This window comes from Meles meles, chromosome 16, assembly GCF_922984935.1.
Source record: "Meles meles chromosome 16, mMelMel3.1 paternal haplotype, whole genome shotgun sequence".
Taxonomy (NCBI): Eukaryota; Metazoa; Chordata; class Mammalia; order Carnivora; family Mustelidae; genus Meles; species Meles meles.
Genome location: NC_060081.1, coordinates 67,465,277 through 67,486,208, shown reverse-complemented (window position 1 = coordinate 67,486,208; position 20,932 = coordinate 67,465,277). Strand labels below are relative to the sequence as shown.

Below are 20,932 nucleotides of genomic sequence, written 5' to 3'. Positions count from 1 at the left end.
GAATGGGGGATGGGCCTGGAAGGGGCCCGTACCCCTTCAGCTCACAGGGGCCACCCTTGGTTACAAGGCTGGGAGACAGACTGAGATGCCTCTCCCGAAGGAAGAGATGAGGAGAGCCTTCACCACACTCTGAAAGGCATACCGGGCTTCTGGGAGCCTACCCCACATCCTGGGACCAGTCCTGGACAAGGGGAGGGTGTTGTATGCTATGACAGCTGCCTGAAAGGTGTCTTCCACAGGCCGACTTGGGTTCTAAGTCTGCCTCTCCATCCTCTTACTGTGTGACTGTAGGCGAGTGGCTTTCCCTCGCTGAACCCCAACATCCTTGATGTTAGCTCAATAAAATCATGCCCGTTTCCCTAGAACCACTGCAGAAGTCACACCAGAGGGCATGGCCCTGAGGACAGGAATTGATATAAGCCCTGGAGCCCTGAGGGGTGCTGGCACACAGTAAGCCCTCGGGACTGGGGTACCCAGCCTGAACGAAGTAGGTGGGTCGGGGACTGGGTGTGTCTCGTTATATTGTCCTCTTTGGTCATTTCTTTAGGAGCAACACATTTCCCCCAGCAAAATGGTGGGTTCCTGTTGTACAGGGTCTTGTCTCTCGGGAAAGGCACCGGTGGTTCAGAAGCAGGAGGGGCACATGTGTGGAGTGCATCCCCAAGACCCACCTTCCTTGGAAGCTCTTGGAAGCTCATCTTGCTCCTTCAGGTTGAGATCCCAGCAGGTTTCCGAAGAGGGGAGCTTTGGTTGGCGGGGGTGGGGGGTGCTCTCCGGCAGTGAACCAAGCATGCTGTGCCCCCGAGGCCCCAAAGTGGTTTCCTCCTCCTGCTCAGAGACCTCCCTGGCTGCTGCTGGGCAGCCTGGCACACCATAGGCACTTGTTAAAAGTCCACTAGTGTTCTTGGGACCTGCCCAGGTGGAAAGTCACCAGGGCTTGGCCTTGGAAGTGTTATATTCTGAGCTCTGTGGCTTTAGGCGGAGTAGGACCTCCGCCTCCTCATCTGAATAGTGATGGTAAATTTGAGCCACCAGCCTCTTGGGGTTGGAGTGAGGGTCAGATGAGGAAGTGGGCTGCCAGTGCTTTGCTCCTAAAGATAACAGTACTCATCTCATTTAATACAACAGACCTAGGAAATGGGAACATTATTATTCCCATTTCAGAAATGAGGGAGAAAAACTATAATTAAAATGGGCTGAAGCAAAATAATCATAATTTGTAATAATAATAGTTGTTATTGACTTATGTAACCAGAAAAGAGATAAAGTATCTTGCTTCAGGTAGAGCTTGATCCAGGAGCTCACACAAGGCCTTCTGCCTGTCTGATGGCTTCCTCCTTTGGGTTCCGGATGGTAGTGAGATGGCTCCAGTCTTCTGTCTGAGGTTTGAGTCTGGTGGGAAAAGAGAGCTTCTCACTCCCCACAGTTCACAGGAAGCTTCCTAACCAGATTCCTATCACCTGAATTGGGCCACACACAGCTCTCTGAGCCAGCACTGGCCAAGGGAAGGAATGTACTGATTGGCCAGGCTGAGCTCACACCGGGGCCTTGGGGCCTGCTCTGCTCTGTTCCATGGGAATTGGTGCCTTGGGGAGGGCGGTTCTTCAAAGAAGATTTGAGGTCTCATTCCTAACAGAAAGGGCAGTGGCCTTTGGGCAGCCCCATAACAGCAACAAATGCAGGCCGCTGAGGCCGAGCCACGGGTCCTTTGCATCTCAAATTATCAGGTACAGATAGGTCTGCCGGGGCTCTTGTTAGAAGGCAGGCTGATTCAGCAGGTAGTGGAGGAGTGGGGTGCAGATCTCTTCCTGATTAGCTCCTGGGCACTGCTGATGGTCCCTGGGCCACACAGTGAGCACCGTGGCGCTCAGCCACGGGAGCCAGGCCCTGACAGCATCCCCTCCCACGCGTCTTACAACCACCCCAAGAGGCAGGTATCATCAGACCCATTTCACGGAGGTGGAGCCTGAGGCTTGGTGAGGAGAAGGCCTGAGGCTTGGTGAGGAGAAGTGAGGGGATGGTACAGGATACAAAAGGTAAGAACTAGAGTTTCAAAGTCGACGTGGAGATGTTAGGGCCACGAACATGGAACGAGGGAGAGAGAGGACAGAGGTCTGCCCGCGGCCGGGCGGTGGCTATGGGCAGAATCCCTGGGGACTGAGAGGAGCTCTGGAGGTGACCGCCTGAGTCATCAGAGTCCCCAGTCAGCGCTGGGGAACATTTTGTTTTGTCGCCTCCTTCTTTCTCGCAGCCTTAACTACGGGGGAGTTTGCCTGGCGTCAGACGCGCAGTTCAGCGACTTCCTCGGCAGCATGGGGCCGGCGCAGTTTGTGGGCCGCCAGACCCTGGCCACCACGCCCATGGGTGAGTGCCCCGAGACCGTTCCAGGTCTTTCCCCTCGCTCCCTCTACCATGGCTGCATCCACTGAGCACCCAGCTTAGAGCCCGGTCCCACCTGCCAGGCCCTCAAGCAGTCCGAGTTGTTTCTGGTCTTGTTTGGGCTGGGAGCAGGGGAAGGGGGTTTCATGAGGGGCTGAACCCTTGGGCGAGCTTCTAAGCTACTTCCCAGTCGCTTTGCTTGGGGCCTCTTGCAGGGGACGTGGAGATCGGCTTGCAGGAGCGGAATGGCCAGCTCGAAGTGGACATTATCCAGGCTCGGGGACTGACGGCCAAGCCAGGCTCCAAGACACTGCCAGGTATGGGGACTGCCCTTCTTTCGGCAAGGCAGGGGTGGGATGTCGGGGAGGAGGTCCTGAAGAGTATTTGGGTCTAGAAGAGAGAAAATTGGGCCCAACTACAGGGGGACCCCTTTGTCCCAACTCCAGTGACTCACATGGGACTAGTGGTTTAGGGTTTGTTCTGAGGATGTACTTGAGATTGTCGATTGACCTTACTGGTTTCCTCCACTGGTTTGAGCTTCTGGAGGACAGCCTTGGCACAGTCAGGCCGAGCGATGTGTCCGTGATGAGTGTGGAAGCTGGGGAAGGGGCGAGCAAATCAGGGACTGGGAGAAGGAAGAGGTCAGTGCAGGCAACTGCCCAACGCAGGCTGCACCCCTGTGGCTGCCTACCCACCTCAGAGGGGGGCCGTCTGTGAGTAGGCAGCGTCCTTCTGCTGTGCCACGGGCCCACCATTTGGGGGCGCGATTGGAAGTCATCTCCTGGCCTCTGTCCTCAGCGGCCTACATCAAGGCCTACCTGCTGGAGAACGGCGTCTGCATTGCCAAGAAGAAGACCAAAGTCGCTCGCAAGTCACTGGACCCGCTGTATAACCAGGTGCTGCTGTTTCCTGAGAGCCCCCAGGGCAAAGTCCTGCAGGTGAGGGGCCCTGGGGTGGGGGTGTGTGCGCAGTTCCCGAGAGAGCAGGGAGCACTCCTGGGAGGAGGGGAGGGTCCTGGAGGGCCCCAGCTGGAGGGAGTGGAGCACTGTGGTTGGTCTGAGCTCCGCAGTACAGCTGGGAGCCGGTTCCTTTCTGAGCCTCTGCTGTTTCCTCTGTAAGATGGCCGGGGTGGGGGGGGGTGCCTGTTTACCTCCAGGGAACATCACTGTGACAGTGACGAGTGTACTTTGTGCGAGAGAAGTGGAAGTCTGGCCCATAGGGAGCGTGCTGCGTGGCTGCTGCCATCGTTCTTGTTGTTCACGTCAATGCGGCCGGCTCTGGAAGCCGGGGCTCGGCCTGGAGCACAGAGATCATCCACGGGGAGGCAGTGAGGGGCCAGAGAAGCGAGTGGTCCGCTGGTCGTTAGGAGATCCTCGGGCTGACTCAGACGAGGAACTGGAAGTAGCCGCCCATCGCGGGCGTCGGCAGGGCCCAGTCGGACGCTGTGGGAACCGTGTGTCCACCGTCTCAGAGCCACCGCTTGGGCACCTCAAGCCGGTGCCTCCTTGCCTGCTTCTAACCGGGGCGGGCAGAGCAAACGAGGGCAGGCCCAGGGCGCTACAAGTGGCCGAGATAGTGGGACTTCCGCCCCACTGGGAAGCCCCTGTCTGGGGCAGAATTTTTCAACGTGAGGCTTAAGACCCATCCGTTGAGCTGTGAAATCCATGTAGTGGCTCTCAACACGTTTGTTTGCTTGTTTGTTTAATGGGCCGGCCTGAGAAAGGAAACGTTTATTGTTCTTCGGGAGACAAGTGGTCGCTGGTGAGGCACTTGCTTCCTTTGGGAATCCTGTGTCCGTGCCACGTGACACTGTGAAGCTCTTACTGTATGTCCCCGTCAGAAAAGCTTGGGGAAAGTCTTCTAGGCTAGAGGCACGTAACTACAATGTCAGACCCCAGAAGACCACCCAGGAGCCACATCTGGTCCGCGAGAGGAAGCTCGTGCCTTCTGGCCTGGGCGTCTTTAGAGAAGCCCGGGAGAACGGAGAAGGATGTGGAGGGGGTGGGGCGACAGATGGCCGAAGGGGTCCTTGCTGCGGAGCAGAGCGCTCTGACCGCCGCCAGAGCAGGACAGACCCACCGGCACCATACGCGAGGTCCAAATGCTAGTTGTGGTAGTGTGCAAGGGCTGCTGTGGCAAAGTGCCAGCGACTGGGTGGCTCACACAATAGAAATTTCTCGCGGTTCTGGAGTTAGGAGCCCGAGACCAAGGTATTTGATTTCTCCCAAGACCTCTCTGTTTGGCCCGCAGACGGCCACCTTCCCTCTGTGGGTCCTCGCGTGGTCTCTTTGCTCTGCACACGTGCACCCCTGTGGCCTCTCCATGTGTCCTGATCTCCTACAACTCCAGCGGGACTGGATTAGGGTCACCCTAATGGCCTCATTTGAATCTAAGGCCTGGTCTCCAAATCAGGGTCGCACTCTGGGGGCTAGGGCTTTGACGTGGATTTGGGGGAACACAGCTGAGCCCATAACTCCAGTTTAAATGAATCCATTCATGCACTGGAGATGGGCTTCTGCTCAGCTGCCCAGGGGGCCACCTCGGGCAAGTGATTTAGCTTCTCCCAGTTGAAACAACTGAAACGAGCGTTTTTGTAGGGCTGTTGGGCAGATGGCCTCTAAGGCCAGTATCGCATGGTGCGTGCATGGTGGTGTGGGCTCACATTCTTCTCTTCTCCCCCTCCCGTGTGCTAGAGGAGCTGCTAAGAGTTCACAGGGAACTTTCCCATCCGCTCCTCTGATCCTTATCCGCGAGGTAAACTGGGGGTAATTTCATTTAGAAACAAGAACTCGGAGACCCCGGGTAGTTAGATGCCTTGCCCGCACCACAAAGCCAGGACTGGGATCGGGACCTACGTGTGTCTGAGCCCGGAAGCCGTGTGTGCGTTCCGACAGGCTCTACGGGGTGGCTGAGCCGGCCCACCTTCAGAGAGGGGACAGGACCTGAGCCACAGGAACCCCCCAGCTGGCTCCTGAGACAGTGTAAACCACACAGCAGGGAAGGCACTGCAGAAAGGAGGCTGTTGGACATGGGCAAGGGCTTCTGTCAGCCACTTAAAAAACTTTGTTTCACGTGGGGGGTTTCCAAGGATCTGGAAGCACAGCGCCTGGTGAGGGGTTGTAGCGGGGACCAGGCAGGGCACTCCCCATGTAGGGTCAACCCTCAAGGCTTGGCATCCCAAGACGGAGGAGGGTGTGGAAGGTGGAGTGGAGAGGGCTGGATGGGAGGCAGGGAGGCAGGAAGCCTGTCGTCCAGGCGAACAGTAACGGTGGCACCAGGGCCAGGAAAACGCGGTCGGGCTGGAGCCATTTTAAGACGGTAACATCCACAGGACTCAGAGGTGCAGGCGTGGGGGTGACCTGGAGTCTGGTTCTGGGCCTGTTAGCAGCCCTGGCAGGGTCTGACCCACGGTGTCTCTCGCCCCGCAGGTGATCGTGTGGGGGAACTATGGGCGGATGGAGCGGAAGCAGTTCATGGGTGTGGCCCGTGTGCTACTGGAGGAGCTGGACTTGACCACCCTCGCCGTGGGCTGGTACAAGCTCTTCCCCACCTCCTCCATGGTGGACCCGGCTGCGGGGCCCCTGCTCCGGCAGGCGTCCCAGTTGTCCCTCGAGAGCACCGTGGGGCCCTGTGGCGAGCGATCTTAGGGCCGGGGTTGGGGGGGGCTCCCCGACAAGGCCTGGAGAACGCCCAGCCCCAACCTGGGACCCCAGGCCCAGGGGCACACTGAACAGAGGAGGATGGGGTTCTCCCCCACAGTGGGGAAGCAGAATGGGGAAACCTGCCCCCCAGGGCCCCTCCTCACCCACTCTTTGCCTCCTATCCCCTGAGACCTTCCCTCTCCCAACGGGATTGGCTGCACTTTTGACTTGGCCGGTTCTTGCCCTGGTGGATATGGCTGCAATCCGGAGAAAGGAGAGACTGAGGTGGCAGAGCAAACCATCCTCCTGTCCCAGACACTGTCCGACTGCTCCCCCTTTTCGCCTCCTCGGAAGCTCGCTGCCCGGAGCCAAGTCCAGAACCCAGCGGCCATCTCCATGGTGCCAATTACCAGCAAGTGTCTTTCCTGCGGCACCGGGTTCAGGCAGCTACTCCTGCCCCAAAGTCGATGGGGCAGCCTTGCAAGGATCCGGAGCCAGCTCCGGGGGGCCCAGAGCCTCCCGCTTGATGAGGAGCTTGGCCTCCCTCCGCCTGCCCGTGGAAGGAGCTTTGCCGCAGCCTGTCTGAGTCCATCTGTCTGTCCCTTCCTGCCTGCCCCTCTTCGGTGGCTCTAGGAATTGGGGTCCAGCAGGGACCAAAGGAAAGGAGGCAGTGCCCTGGGCCTGGCACAGACCCCCGGGGTGCCCTGTTCCATGGGACTGCAACAAGCTCGTTTGAAAATGGTGGACTGGAAAGAACTGGGTCGTCTGCGTTTTGCTGAAGGAGCTGCGGGACCCTGATTTTTGAGAACCCAAATCCAGAGAGCTCACTGCCTCTGAATTTTGGGGATGCTGGATTGGAGAGGGGGTCCGAGTAAAGTCGGGATTGGGACTGGTGGTGCCAAGGCAAGGGTTTCTCAACTAGGAGAATCCCTCCTCGTTGGATGAGGTCAAAGGTCTTCTTGTCCACCCCTCTGCCTCCAGCCTAGGGGTCTGGGGAGGCAACAGAGCTTCCCTATTTTAGTCTTTTTAAACAAACCATCCTATACTAAGGGCAGAACCCGCTGCCCTGGCCTCAACTACCTTGGCTCATGAGTGTAAGAATCGGGAGATTCCTTCTCAAGCGGGCCTGGGTAGCTGCCTTCCTGGCCCGGCCCTCCCCGAGGCCTACGGAAGCCCTTTTGCATGCTGGGAGGACACAGGCTGGCCCCTCTTTATAGAAGCACATTTCTGCCACCTCCCCCTGGGAGGCACCCAGCAGCCCACCACCCCTTATCACCCAGTCCCTGCTGTGTAGGGCGTAGTCCAAGTTAGCTGGGTAGACTTAGTGTTCTAGGCCTCGGGGCCTGTTCTTAGCTTGCATATAGTCCTTACAGAGCTCCAGGACAGGGGTGGAGAGGAGACGGCCGTCTCCCCGCCAGTCTGGGTCTGGGCCCGGGCCTGGAGCCTGGGTCGTGGGAGGCCCGCCGTTCTTCCCTTTCCCTCCCCCCACCCCCAGGGTTGTAGCTGGAGCTGCCCCTTGTACTCAGATGTTCTGATGTATTATCCTTGATACAGGTTTTATTTGTGAAGCACTCCTGAGGGTTGTGGGCCTCGGTGGAGAGGTCTGGGCTCTGTCCGACGGACGACGTCGTCTTCCACCCGGAGGCCCAGCTGTGTTCAGTCCCACCTTCTCCTTGGCCTCACTCTAGGCTGTGGACCAGGCCATTTCTTCCACCCAGAACCCCTTCCCTCCCCTCCCCGCCTTCCCCTCCTCTCTCTGCCCATGTAAGCCCTGGGGAGCCTTTAACGTTCTGGAAGAGTTATCTCGCCTGCATGGAGCTTCCCATGCCGCACTGGGAAGGGGAGACGGAGATGCCCCTTTCTTTTCTCCACGAGCTCTCCCGAGCTTCCTGGGATTGTGCTGGGTGGAATCCCGAGGCTGGGGCAGGAGGCCGCCAGGGCCCTGGAGGGCCTCCCATCTGAGGCCTGGAATTAGCCCCTCCCCTGTGTGTGTTTTTTTTTTTAAACCAGTGTGATTTCTCCGCTGTTTGTTTATTACTCACCATTTGGAATATTTTGAGCCAGGAGAGCGCCTTCTCTCTCCAGCCGTCACTGCTCGGGTTGTTCAGGGGTAGCTTTGCAAAGACGGGGCAGAGCCTGGCTGTCCCACATAGAGGGCGAGAAGGCTCGGTGCCCCCCCACCCCCCTACCCGGCCAGGCCTACCCTCCGGGGTCTGCACAGCCTTTATAAAGAGAGAATGCGCTCCAAAGCAATAACAACATCTTGGGGTGGTCACCGAGGGCCCCCCTCACTGACTTTCTTGTTTGTTCTGTGAAATCTCAGTTCACCTTCGGGTGGGGTGGGGTGGGGCCAGAGCCCTGTTTCTTTGTCTAATTGTTGTGAGCACGTGCCCTGCTTCCAAGGGGCTCTGACCATTTGGTGCGGGAACCACTGTCTGTCCTCACCGAGAGATGGGGTTTTGGGGGAGGGGTGATGGTTCTCAGTGTTAGCTTGTCCCCACTGCTGCCTGCCCCTCGGCGCACTCACACTCCACCTGGAGAGGAGCAGAGACGGGGCACCGTAGAGGTTTGAGAGCCGCGAGCTGGCGTCTGTAGGGGCTGATTCTTTTTTCAATCACTAGGCCAAAAGTCACACGCAGGGGTACTGTGGGAGGCAGTCTCCATTTCCCTTTGCCAGATCCGCTTTTCATACAGATGGGAAAAGGGCCTTTGGGACCATTAGTGAAGTCTATTTTACAGAGGAGGACTGAGGCCAGGCGAGGCCTGCCTCTGGGATCACCTGGGAATTCAGTGGCACCTCCTAGCCTGGGTCTCCTCCAACCCCAGGCTGAGCTGGAGCCAGAGTGGGACCAAGTGAGGCCACCATTTCACACAGCACTTCCTCCTCCCTTCTCTCTATAGAACCTCTCAGTGGCCCAGAAAATATGGGCACCCTGTAGCCCCTCTGAGAGGTAAGGCAATTAAAGCCCAGAATCAGGAAGCGACTTGCCCAGGACCCCTCAACAAAGGATCCATGGGGACAGAACAGGGGCTCTGTCCTGCTTCGCTCCTTCCTGGGACCTGAAGCCACTGACCAGGCAGGTCTGCCATGATAAGTATTTGTGGCCTTTAAGCCCTGGGCCACCCAGCCCTGCCTGGTTCCATCTCTGAGGGCCCGGGTTTGGGGGAGAGAGTTGCCGTAGAGACTTGGCTCTCCTGGGGTCTGGTCCAGCTGACTTCGGGTACACGGGATCTGTCTAAGCCTCGGAGTCTGGGCAGAGGCTGCCGCTGCAGGAGGGGCCATAGCCCCATAGGACCAACCTGAGGGATGTGAGAAGCACCACTTCCTGCCTGGGGCTGGGTGGGAGCGAGGGGGCCGTGGTACACGGCATCTGAACCTCCCGAAACCTTCAGATGTAACGATATCTGACCTTCCTGTTGTCCTTCTCAGACTTTTGCTTTCAAAGTGCTTTGACGTCAAGCACACGCTCCCAAGAGCCCCTGGGCAGTAGAGGGGGCCAGTATTATCAGCCCACCTTAGCGAGGAGGGAGCTGAGGCCCGGGGAGGGAAGGCATCGTCAAGGTCCCACTGTGGGGCCATGGCTGCGCCGGGACTAGAACTCAGTTCTTCAGCACTGGAGAGCTGTAGGAGGTGAGGCAGATCGTGTAGGGAGTGGTTACACACTTTACAAGCTGATTCACCATCCAGTTCCTTAAACCAGGAGCTCCTGGGCACCCTTCAGTGTTGAGAGGCGGCGCTGAGCCCCCCCCCCCCTTTGGAGCACAGCTGTTGCGTCAGGCAAGGCCACCTGCATTTATTTATTGAGCAGCAGCGCTGTGCTGGGCCCAGGGAACCGAGCCCCCTCCCGCTCCCCAGTAATGATCCCCTTGGCTCTCCGGGAGGGCCCCCTGTCTGTATAGCAGCACTTCAGAGTGGACAGAAAGCCGCCACATCTGACTCACACACCTTGTGGGGTGGCGGACCGTGCCCATCGCACTCCCAGCGATGAGTGGCACTTTGTGAGGGCAAAGTGGAGACTTGAACCCGGGGCTTCAGGCAGCACATCTTGAACGCTTTCACTCCACGGCTGCCTCCTAAGGGGGTGGCAGGGAGGCCAGACCCCGGGTCCTCAGGCTGGGGGCCTTTCCATCTGCCCGCTTTTCCCTCACTCCCTCTCCGGGAGCAGGAGCTGCTCGGGATTTTGGGGAGGGAGGGTTTCCGGGGCCCCTGGGTGGGTGTGGGTCACGTTGCATTGTGTTCATGACCATGTAGCTCATGTTGAAAATTAAAGTTTTTGGCTTTTCTAACCCGGCTCGCTCTGCTTTGTGTTGAGAGTTCCGTCTGGGAAGCCAGGGGTAGTTGGTGTGTGAAGGAGTGGATGCTGCGGGATGCCAGCACGCCCCACCGCGGGCGCGGAACCTTCTAGAGATGCTGGCGGGGGTGGCGGATTCCAGTCCTATTGCAGACTTGGAAACTGAAGCCCAGGTAGGGGACGACACTCCCCAAGGTCACATGATGGGCAGGTCCCAGACGAAGGCTCTTCCCACAGCAGGATGCTGCGTCCAGATGCCCCAGGGGTGCGGGGGCTGCCAGCAAGGCCCCCCTCCTCCTGAGGTGGCATGGCCAAGGATGAAGAGCGGCAGATGAGGAGGGGTGTACTGCATTCACACATGGGCCAATTCCACTACACCAAACAGCGAGAGAATGAACGATCATTTAAATAGTACGGATTTGCCCACTCCTCCCCGCAGCACAGATGTTTCCCTGCCGTCCATCGGATCGCTGTGCTGCTGGTGCTGTGAGCGGCCCGCCTCACTGTTGATTCCAGTGCTGAAGGTCGCCCATCGCCCCCGAGACATGGAAAACCTGCCTCTTCTTGCAACAGAAAAATGGCCACCTGTTCCCACTCCAGAGGGCGGGCTGTTGGAGAGCCTCTCCTGGGGGTGGGGGGGGGGGACTGATGTGGCCACGCCTTCCTGAAACAATTTGAACCACAAGGGATTTGCGCCTACAGGGCGGCTGAAGCGTGGCCCTCGTGCTTATGGTGCGGCTTTAGGGGCTGGCCCCAAAAGGGAAGGACAGATTGCCCGTGGTTGAAGATGGCCTGGAGGCCAGGGCCCTTCACCCTTCTCTAAGCTTGGGGGAGGGTGCACTGACAGGTGACCCCAGGCCAGAGCTGGGCTGTCAGATGGACTTCCGCCGGGCCGGGAGCCTGCCCGCCCCGCTGCTGCCCACAGCCCCAGGGCTCGTGGGGGGCGAGAAGCTCAGGTTGTCGCGGGCCCCCATCTGCAGCTGGTGCACGCGCGAGGACACGGACGTGGAGCCCCGGGCGCGGGCCGGCCGGCGGGGCGAGGAGCGGCCGCGGCTCTCGGGCGCCCCCAGGCGGAGCGGGCTGGAGCGGCGGGCGGCGCGCTCGGGAGCGTCGGTGCTGGCCGCCAGGAAGCGCAGGACCACGAGGTTGAGGAAGGCGCCGATAACCGTGAGCCCCAGGAGGATGTAGAGGAAGCTGAAGGCCACGTAGGGCGGTTTCCTCTGCAGCGCCTCATCGCTCTGCAGCGCCACGAAGTCGCCGAAGCCGATGGTGGTGAGGGTGATGAAACAGTAGTAGTAGGCGTGGAAGAAGGTCCAGCCCTCGAAGTGCGCGAAGGCGGCGGCCCCGAGAGCCAGGGTGGTGGCGCATACCAGCAGCCCGGCCACTACCATGTTCTCGGTGGACACGCGTGGCCGCGGCAGCCCCAGGCAGCGCTTGGCCGCCAGCAGGAGGCGCCGCACCAGCGCATTCAGGCGCTCCCCCAGGCTCTGGAAGGTGACTAGCGTCAGGGGGATGCCCAGGAGCGCATAGAACATGCAGAAGACCTTGCCCGAGTCCGTGCCTGGCGCGGCGTGGCCGTACCCTGGAGGGAGAGCAGAGGGTGGGGAGAGGGGATGAGAGCCGGCCACGACCACCTTGCCCGGGCTCCCTCCTCAGCCCCAGAGCCCGTGCAGCATCTTGAAGTACGACTTCTAACTAGGCCATCCCCGCCTTTGAACCCTTGCGTGGCTATCCCTAACTGGTAAACAACCCACCGACCCTCAGCCGGGGAAGGGCAAACGGCCTGCGGTCCATCCACACAGCGCGGTTCTGTTCAGAACAGAGAGGCATGAGCTAGGGTTACCTGCTGCTGCAAAGGATGGGGCTCAGCTGCGTTAGGCAGAGTGAAGGAGGCCAACCAAGCTCAAAAGACGACATACTGCACGGTTGCACTGAAATGACATTCTGCAAATATTCTGGCACAACTATGGGGACAGAGAGCAGATCTGTAGTTGCCAGTCCTGGTGGCTGGAGGAGGGGTAACCAGAAAGAGGCAAGACAAATTTGGGGGTGATGCAAGCCTACCATGTCTTGTGGTGGCTGCAGTTGCCTGACAGGCCTTCATTTGTCAAAAGTCGTAGAAGGCTGCTACACTGGAAAATGGTGCATTTCACTGTGTAGGTTATGCCTTGATTTTAAAATAAAGCAAAATTTTCCACGGTGCCCCTGTACCCACAGGAGAGAGTATCCACATTCTCACTCAGTGTCTGAGCTCTTCGGTGATCCAACTCCCCTCCCACCTGTCCAGCCTCACCCCGTGTTGCTTCCCCAACCCACATGTCCCACCTCCTTGTGCCTCTTCTCATGGTTTTTCCTCCCCTGGACTGCCCTCCGCCGCCCCCCCCCCCACCCCGTCCACTTCTCCTTCCAACATCCTGCTCCAAGCCAGCCCTCCCTAAGCCCTTCTTCAGTCTGGTGTAGCACATCTTCTCTGTCGTAGGGGGACCTACGCGCCACTGGGCGTCCTTGAATCTTGGACCACTGTGCCATCGCCGGGGAATGAGCATTCCTGGAGAGAGGCGTGAAAACTTTCTTGGTATTTTCAAAGGGGTCCATAACCCAGGAAAAGTCAGGTGGACCTTCCCCCAAAAGAACACCCCTCCTCTAGCAGATGGGCACCACCTGCCAAAATGGAAATACGAAAATACACAAACCCTGGAACCGTGCTGTGCCACAGGGAGCAAGTCAGTCCCGCGAGGTACACAAGAGGGCAAAGTGAGGGAGGCACGTGGGCTGTCACCAAAGCATCACTGCTCGTGGTGAAAACTGGACAAGCTAAGCACCCATGGAAAGGGGGATGCACAACAGTGGCTCCAACCGGGGGGGTAGTTTTGTCCCTGACGGAGACATCTGCCTATGTCTAGAGACACCTCTTGTTGTCACAACTGGGAGGCAGTGGCTGTATGCTACCGGTATCTACTGGGTGGAGGCCACCGATGCTGCTAAGCATCCCACAGTGCATGGGATGGCCCCTCGACGGGGATATCCAGTCCAGCAGGTGGATAACCCCAAGGTCAAGCTACGGCTTTCAAGCAACCCAATGCAGAGTCAAGAGACTCACGACCCTAAGATCAAAACCCGAGCTGAGATCAAGAGTTCGACACTTTACGGACTGAGCCACCCAGGCGCCCCACGGTGGCACAGCTTTTTAGGGATTTTTTTTTTAAATCACCAAAAAATATTCGGTGAAAAAAGACAAGAGACTGAACAGTGTGTACAGCCTAAGATCCCCTGCCGGCTCTCTGCAAGGCTGGCTTGTCCAGCCCCGATCCCACGGCGCAAGCTGGCGCCCCCAGGTGGCCAGAAAAGGCAAAAACTCCGGCTAGTTCCACTCTGTAGGTCTCTTTCCCAGGCTCCCAGATGCCAGCCAGGAACCCGGCAGAGAAGACCAAACCGAGCTCCAGAGGTCTCCAGATAGCGTGGGGGTGGGCAGAAGGGGTGGGTGGAATCCCACCCATTGGGGACGGCAACAGGGAATCTTGGGCTGAGCCCAGGTAGGGAAGCAGGGGTGCCGGTGTTGACAGGAGAGGGCATAAAGGGCTGAATGGGAGCTGGGCCCACAGCTGGCAAACAATGAATTGTTATTACTAATTAATAGTGCCTATTTAGCCTCAGGCACCACGCCAGGCATTTTACACACTTGACCTCATTTAAACCTGGCAACCACCCAGTAAGGTAGCAAGAACTGCATTTCAGTCGAGAAAACTAGGGCTCAGAGAGGTACATCCAATTGCCAGAGAAGATAGAAGGCAACAGAGACGAGAACAGAATTCTGGGCTAGGTGATGGTAGAACTCAGGCTTTCAACCCACAGCTCACATCCACTTGCAAGGACATCATGAAAAAACTTTCTCCAGTGCTCGGACTTCCAGAGTGGTGATCCAAGCTCTGGGGTTGCGTGTGGGGGGCATGCCTAGATATCCACAACTGGGACCTGGGGCGGCCTGACACCGGGCCTGGAGCCCTGCAGAGCCTGCTTCTCTCCTCTCCTGTTTCCCCAGGCTTCTGCTCAGCAGGTACCAGCCAGATGGTGGCCATGGCAACGGCTGACGGTCCAGATGCTGCAGAGAAACTGCTCTGGATCCCCGAGGGTGAGGTCCAAAGCTTGTGGTAATCAGTCATTCCTTCAACAAATATTTATTGAGTGTCTACTATGCGCTTGGCTGGGTACACTGCAGTGACTAAGACAGACTAGATCCCATTCTCGTGGAGTAACATAATAATTATAATATAAAAATCAATCTCTATTTTTTAGTGCTTTGTGTGTGTCAGACCCTGCGCTAAAACTTTCCGCATACATTATCTCCTTGGCAGTTATAATCTCAGCCCAGCCCCAAGATAAGGTAGGCCTATTAGGAGCCCTCCTTTTTACAGAGGGGGAAACTGAGGCTCAGAGAGGTTAAGCAACTTGTCTGAGGTCACACAGCTAGGGTGATGCAGCCAGGCAAGGAAGCCTCCATCTCCAGCCACTCGCGCGCTCCGGCCCGCTCCATCTGTCTCCCAGACCCCGGAGGTTTCCTGAGCTGTCCCGCGTGCCACCTCTGGGCGAACTTGAGCTCCTGACTCCTCCCAGCCCCGCCCGCCTGGGACGCCAGCCCCCTTCGGCGGAGGGCAGCTGAAATGACTAGTCCAAAGCCACCCAGGCGGGCAGGGGCAGAGGAGGGGTTCGAGTCCGCGGAGCGGGGTGGGGGGGGGGGGGGTGGGCGCGTCCCGGGGCCGCTCACCGATGGTGGTGATGACGGTGATGGCGAAGTAGAAGGAGCCGGCGAACTTCCACTGGCGGCCGGCGCGGTGCGGCTCGGCCTGCAGCGCCAGGCGCTCCAGCTCGCGGTAGTCCTCGGCCGAGAAACCGTACTTCCTGCGGAACTCGCCGCGCTTCTGGGCCAGCAGCCGCTGGCGGCCGCGCTCCGCCTCGGACTCGAGCGCGTCGAAGACGGCGGCGCCCACCAGCAGGTAGGACAGGATGCACAGGATGAGCGCGGCCGTGCGCACGCTCTGCTTCCTCATGGCGGCGCCGCGGGCCCCGCGCCCCGGGCCCGTCCATGCGCCCCGACGGCCGCTCCGCGCTCCGCCCTCCGCCCTCCGGCCAGCGCGGCGGGAGCGGGCTGCGGGCCGCTGGACGCGCGGGCGGGGGTGGGGGGAGGGGACGGAGGCGGGGCCTCGAGGGGGGGCGCGGAGGACCGAGAGGGCTCCTCCCGTCGCCCCGCCCCCTCGCGACACCTGCCTTTGTTTACCCGCCCGCGCTCCGGGCGCAGGTGTCTCTAAGCAGCGACCGCGGGAGCAGTGAGTCCAAAGCCGGGTTCTGCAGACGTCCGGTCTCCATCGCTATGGGCCTGTGACCTTGGGCCAGTCAGCCAGCAAAACTTTACTGAGCACCTACTGGGACAAACAAGCGTTCCTGGGGTACACGGAGCCCATATGCTAGAAAGGAGGTTTGGCTAACAGACACACAAAGATCATTGAAGACAAACGTGAGACAGAAGGGAGTTAGTCTCTGGGGGAGGTGGGCGTCGCCCCGCCAAGGTGGTGGGAAAGGCCTCCAAGGAGTGGGTGGGGAGGGAGTGTCCAGGCAGCAAGTGCGAATCCTTTAAGCAGAGAACCTGCGTGAGCTGGAACCGGGGAAACGGAGTGCTGGGGGGTGGAGGAGCAGGGAACAGGAGGACAGAGAGAGGACCTCACACAGGGTCTTACAGGCCGTTAGCCAGGAAAAGCTGTAAGCAGGAAAACAAACACACATCAGTGATCTGATTGACATTTTTTCAAAAAGAGTGTCCCGGCGATCCGTGGAAAAGGGGTGTTGGCTAAGAGTGAGGCTGCTTGGGAAACCTCTGTAGTCCACGAGTGTGGTGGGGGGGGGGCAGGTGGCGTCAACCAGGGACACGGCCTTGGAGGTACGGAAAAGCCTATGGATGGGAGATAGGGTGGGGAGCTCCGGCGATGCGCACACAGCTGGCTATATTTCCCAGCCTCCTTTGCACTTACAACTATCACCAATGGCCTGTGGGCAGAAGTGACCTGTGTCAACTCCTAGGCCTGGCCCATAAGCCCCCTCCCATGCTGTCCTCCACCTGTCCACGCCCACCTGCAGGCTGAATGCAGAGAGGTGAAGTCTTTAGCAGAAGGCACAGACACAGGGTGGAAGGAGCCCGGGCACCCGAGTGACCCCGCAAGGCCGCCCCCACGCCAGGAACACCGATTCTGAACTTCTGTTGTGTTGAGCCCCTGAGCTATGGGCTCGGTCTGTTACCCCAGCTGGTGTTACCCTGATGCGTGAAGCAGCAGCCTCATCTGCTGAAGCGCTGGATGTAGGGGGCAAAAGGGGACTCCAGATGACCCGTGGGTCTTTGGCCTGAACAGCTGGGTGCTTGGACCGCCTTCCGTTGACCTCACTCCCCAAGGAATGAGGTCATTGCTGCCGCCCAGCACCAGAGTCCAGGGTGGGTCTTTGTGGACATTCTGGGCAAGCACCCGGCAGCCTCTCCTGCAGGTGTCCAGAGCATCTGTGTGGCCTGGTCTCTGCTGCAGCCTTGGCACGCATCCCCCATCCCCGCATCTCTACTCCTGCCTCTCTCCCTGCAGCCCCTTTGCGATTTTTGTTTGTTTCAGACACTGAACTATCAGCTCCTTGCACAAACTCTTGCTTTGCTTAGAACAGTCCCCTTCCCATCACACTCTACAGCCCACACTTCTTGAATGACTGCCAGGAGCCAAATGCCCGTGAAGGTCTTTGCAGGTATCATTGCATTTTGTCACGACAGCCTCCTTACGCTGTAGGCATGGCTGGCGGATGCCCCGTTCCTCCTTCAGCTCCCAGTTTGCTGGACGTGGCCGTCCCTGGCTCCTCCACAGGTGGCCTTCCTTCGTGCTGGTCTTTGGCCAGCCCTTCTGCCCTCTTGCCTTCGTCCCCTGGCACTGTGATTCTCCCATTCCATATCTGTGTTCCTCTGGAGGACAGGGATCCTCCCTTGGTCACCTTTCTGTCCCCGGCACCCGGGTCCGGCACAGCACACCTCCCGTGACTGTGGACAGATGAGCAGCAGCGGCCCGTAGGAGTTCAGGGCATGGAATCTGCGGCATAACTGCCTGGGTTCAGATCCCAGTCTGCCGCGGGGTTAGAAAAGTTCCTATCTCATATGGTGCTGTGCCCCACCCTTCTGCAGAGATGCCCATGTTCTTTCCCTGGAACCCATAAATAGGGTAAGATACACAGCAGAGTGGAGAGAGGGTTGTGGGTGGAATGAAAGTTACTAATCCGCTGACCTGGAGATGGGAGGTTTTCCTGGACTATCACAGTGGGCCCGGTGTCATCCTAAGGGTCCTTATATGTAGACACGGCAGGCAGAAGAGGGACAACCAAAGAGATTCGAGAAGCCACTGGCCCGATGTTGCTGGCTTTGGAGATGGACAAAGGGGCCACAAGCCAAGGAGAACAGGTGACTTCTAGAATCTGGAAAAGGCAAGGAAATGCCTCCCTAGAGCCTCCAGAAGGGAATGGAGTCCTGCGAGTCCCTCAGTTTTAGGCCAGTGTGACCTGTGTAGCCCTCCCGTCCTACAGAAGGAAGAGATGGCACAGGGGTATTGTACAAGCCGCTAGGCTGGTGATCATTTCTTTGAGCGGCAGTGGGAAATGACTTCAGTGATTGTCAGGATGGAGGAGCCCGTAGGCAGGAAGCATTAAGGGCAGCCTCTCGCCCTGAGGACTCATCTGGAAGCATTAGCCACTGTTTCAAACATCACAAGTGCACGAAACCCCCAGGCCCGCAGAGACATTACAGCATGTGTTCTGACTCCGTTCTGGGGCCGAATCCGGGGACTTGCACCTGTACTCCTCTGGGAAGCCGGACTGCAGCTCCGTGGCCCAGAAGCCATATTCGCAGTAGTGGCTTCAGCAAGTTTGCCTTTCCTGATTCCAGCTCAGCCTTCAGAGGAGTCGGAGCCTGGGTCAGAGTCTCGATGGCTGGGGGTTGGAACATCATGGATTTACTGTCTGAGAAAGGGCTGGGAAGAGCTTTCCGGGGACAGTTAATGAGTCCTGGTCACTGACACTGGGCTCACAGTCCAGCTCCTCCACTTTCCAGGTGTGTGAATGTTGCTAGAACACTTCTCTGGTCTTGGTTTTCCCTTCCGAGACACGCTAGTGGTAATGATGTCCACCTCGTGGGGACCGTGCCGAAAACATAAAGGATCTCGTGTGTCGCTTCCCAGGAGCCCGGTAGCCGTAGCTGCGTTTCCTCCCTTTGTACAACTCACTGTCTGCCTGCAGATGTCAGGAATTCTTTTTCTGGAAGCGTGTGTCTGTGCTAGGCATATTCACAGACCTTCCTGACGGAGCCCTCACTTTCCAGTGCGGGAAACCAAGGCACAGAGGGGAAGACACCCCACTTGCCAGGTCATGATGGCCGGGTGGCAGCTGAATCAGGGCCGTGTCGTCCCCAATGTCACAGTCCTTCCAGGACACCATGCCTCTTCGTCAGGCATCATGCTCTGTCCCCCTCCCGTTGCCTCTCTGGCCTCCACCTTCCCCATCTCTAAGCTGGAGTGGTGGACCCCCGCTGGCTGCCCCCAGCACCGCGAGGGCCCCCGTGACACACAGCTGAGCCCGCTGGGGTTGGGTATTATTGGGGCCATGGAGGAACTGTCTGGCCCTGCCAGGCAGGTGACTCGGCCGTGTGCTTGGCATCTTGGGTTCAGCAGCTCTATTTTAAGCCAGAAGAGGTTAGAGTTTGTGGGTGTGTATTTCTCTGCTTGCAAAACCGTCAGCTGCCATCACCAAAAACAGCAGCACTCCAAGGCACCCCCTTGGGCTGCCCCTCCTCTGCCTCCGCCACTCCTTCCTCCCTCGGGAACCTGAGGGGACCCAGTGATTTTCCTCTGTCCCTTTATGCCAGAGTCACATGCGGGGCCCCTCAGCGAAGCCTTGGGTCCTCTTCCAGGACCCCAGGGTCACCGGCTTGGAGGACAAGGAGGAGGGGGATCCCAGTCCCCCCACTAGACCCTGGGAGCCTTTCAAAGCATTCTGCATCCCTGAGTCTAGAGCCTTCTGAAAGCTTTGTGAGTCCAGCAGGCCATGCCGATCGCATGTCAGAGAAGACACAGACTCGGAGAGTGGAAGCAGCTGCCACGTAGAGTGACACGGCGCAGCGCAGCAGAACGGGAGTTTCTGCGGGAGGCAGACCTCAGTTCCCTCTTGGACAAGCGACTTCACCTTCAAGCCTCAGTTTCCTCATCTGTGGCATGGGCGTAAAGATATCGGCCTCCCACTGTTTCTTGGAGGATTAAATGAAAATGTGAAGGAGCACTCCGCACAGAATGGGTGCCCAGGAAGTGTTACCCCTTCTATCCAATTAATTTTTTTCTTCCCCTTTCCACATTGCTTATTCCTCGGGCCTCCTGGGATCTTAAAGGATTGATTTTTATAGTTAGAATATAGTTGAGTAATTTTCCACAAGCCCAGAGTGCCCAGGTGTTTTTCCTGATAAGATCTCTCTCTTGTCTCTGTCCTAAAAGAATGGATTATTTTGGCCTCAGGTATCAGCTCCTTTGAGAAGGCAGCTGTAACCTTTCTGAAGCCCGGGTATCACGTAGGGATCCGGGCAGCAAGAAATCAAAAGCTGCCTCTTGCCAGTTTAAAGAACATTACAGGGACGCCTGGGTGGCTCAGTTGGTTAAGCAGCTGCCTTCGGCTCAGGTCATGATCCCAGCATCCTGGGATTGAGTCCCACATCGGGCTCCTCGCTCTGCAGGGAGCCTGCTTCTCCCTCTGACTCTGCTTGCCACTCTGTCTGCCTGTGCTTGCTTGCTCTCTCTCTCTCTCTCTCTGAAAAAATAAATAAAAATCTTTAAAAAAAAAAAAAAGCAAAAACATTACAGGCAAGATCTGGGGTTCTTGCAGAATCTTCCAGGTACTGGCACACAAACCGTATGGTTTGAGGGACCCAGAGAGCTGGAACCTACTTCAGGGAATCACATAGCCATACCCAGTCCCGGGGCGGGCGGGGGGTTGGGGGGGCACCATGGTTCCCAGCCTGATGCAGACACTATTTGGGGGACAAGTCAAGTGGCAGCTGTCTGAGCATGACCCTGTCTCTGACTGTTGGGACCTGCCAGAGCTGCTCAAAGGATTCCCAGCGTGAGTCTGTGGCCGTTTGGTTGGAGCCTTCGGGAGTTCTCCACTTTCCTGAGGTTGGGTATCTTTGGGTTAATGGAGAGATTAAAACCTTTACTCTGGTTAATAATTTTAAAAATGAGGGGCACCTGGGTGGCTCAGTTGGTTAAGCAGCTGCTTTCGGCTCTGATCATGATCCCGGCGTTCTGGGATCGAGTCCCACATGGGGCTCCTTGCTTGGCAGGGAGCCTGCTTCTCCTTCTGCCTCTGCTGCCACTCTGCCTGCCTGTGCTCGCTCTCTCTCCGACAAATAAATAAATAAAATCTTTAAAAAAATTTTTTTTAAATGAGTGATAGGAGTACAGGAAGTTACTAAGCCATTCTGTGTCCTTTCATGTACGATGGAGAATTTTCACAATAAAATTGATTTTTAAAAGAACCTTTCTCTCTCTCGATCCCCATCCCCCTTTGGTTTCC

The 20,932-nt window shown here is 57.9% G+C and overlaps 2 protein-coding genes across 3 annotated transcripts in view; one reads left to right on the top strand and one right to left on the bottom strand.

The window, feature by feature from the left end:
• Positions 1–10,307, top strand: part of RIMS4 (regulating synaptic membrane exocytosis 4) — a 61,154-nt gene extending 50,847 nt beyond the window's left edge. For both annotated transcript variants that reach the window (XM_045981776.1, XM_045981777.1), the window contains exons 3-6: positions 2,252–2,364; positions 2,595–2,696; positions 3,178–3,317; positions 5,808–10,307. In XM_045981776.1, coding sequence (XP_045837732.1) covers positions 2,252–2,364; positions 2,595–2,696; positions 3,178–3,317; positions 5,808–6,026 — 574 coding nt within the window. In that variant the 3' untranslated portion in view covers positions 6,027–10,307. The remainder of the gene's footprint in view (positions 1–2,251; positions 2,365–2,594; positions 2,697–3,177; positions 3,318–5,807) is intronic.
• Positions 10,308–10,447: 140 nt separating this feature from the next.
• KCNK15 (potassium two pore domain channel subfamily K member 15) lies at positions 10,448–15,369 on the bottom strand. The gene is made up of 2 exons (XM_045981775.1): positions 15,075–15,369; positions 10,448–11,894 (listed from the first exon to the last, which is right to left on the bottom strand). Exons 1-2 carry the CDS (start codon positions 15,355–15,357, stop codon positions 11,185–11,187), a joined length of 993 nt encoding a protein of 330 aa, XP_045837731.1. The 5' UTR covers positions 15,358–15,369; the 3' UTR covers positions 10,448–11,184.
• Between the last annotated feature and the right edge of the window lie 5,563 nt (positions 15,370–20,932).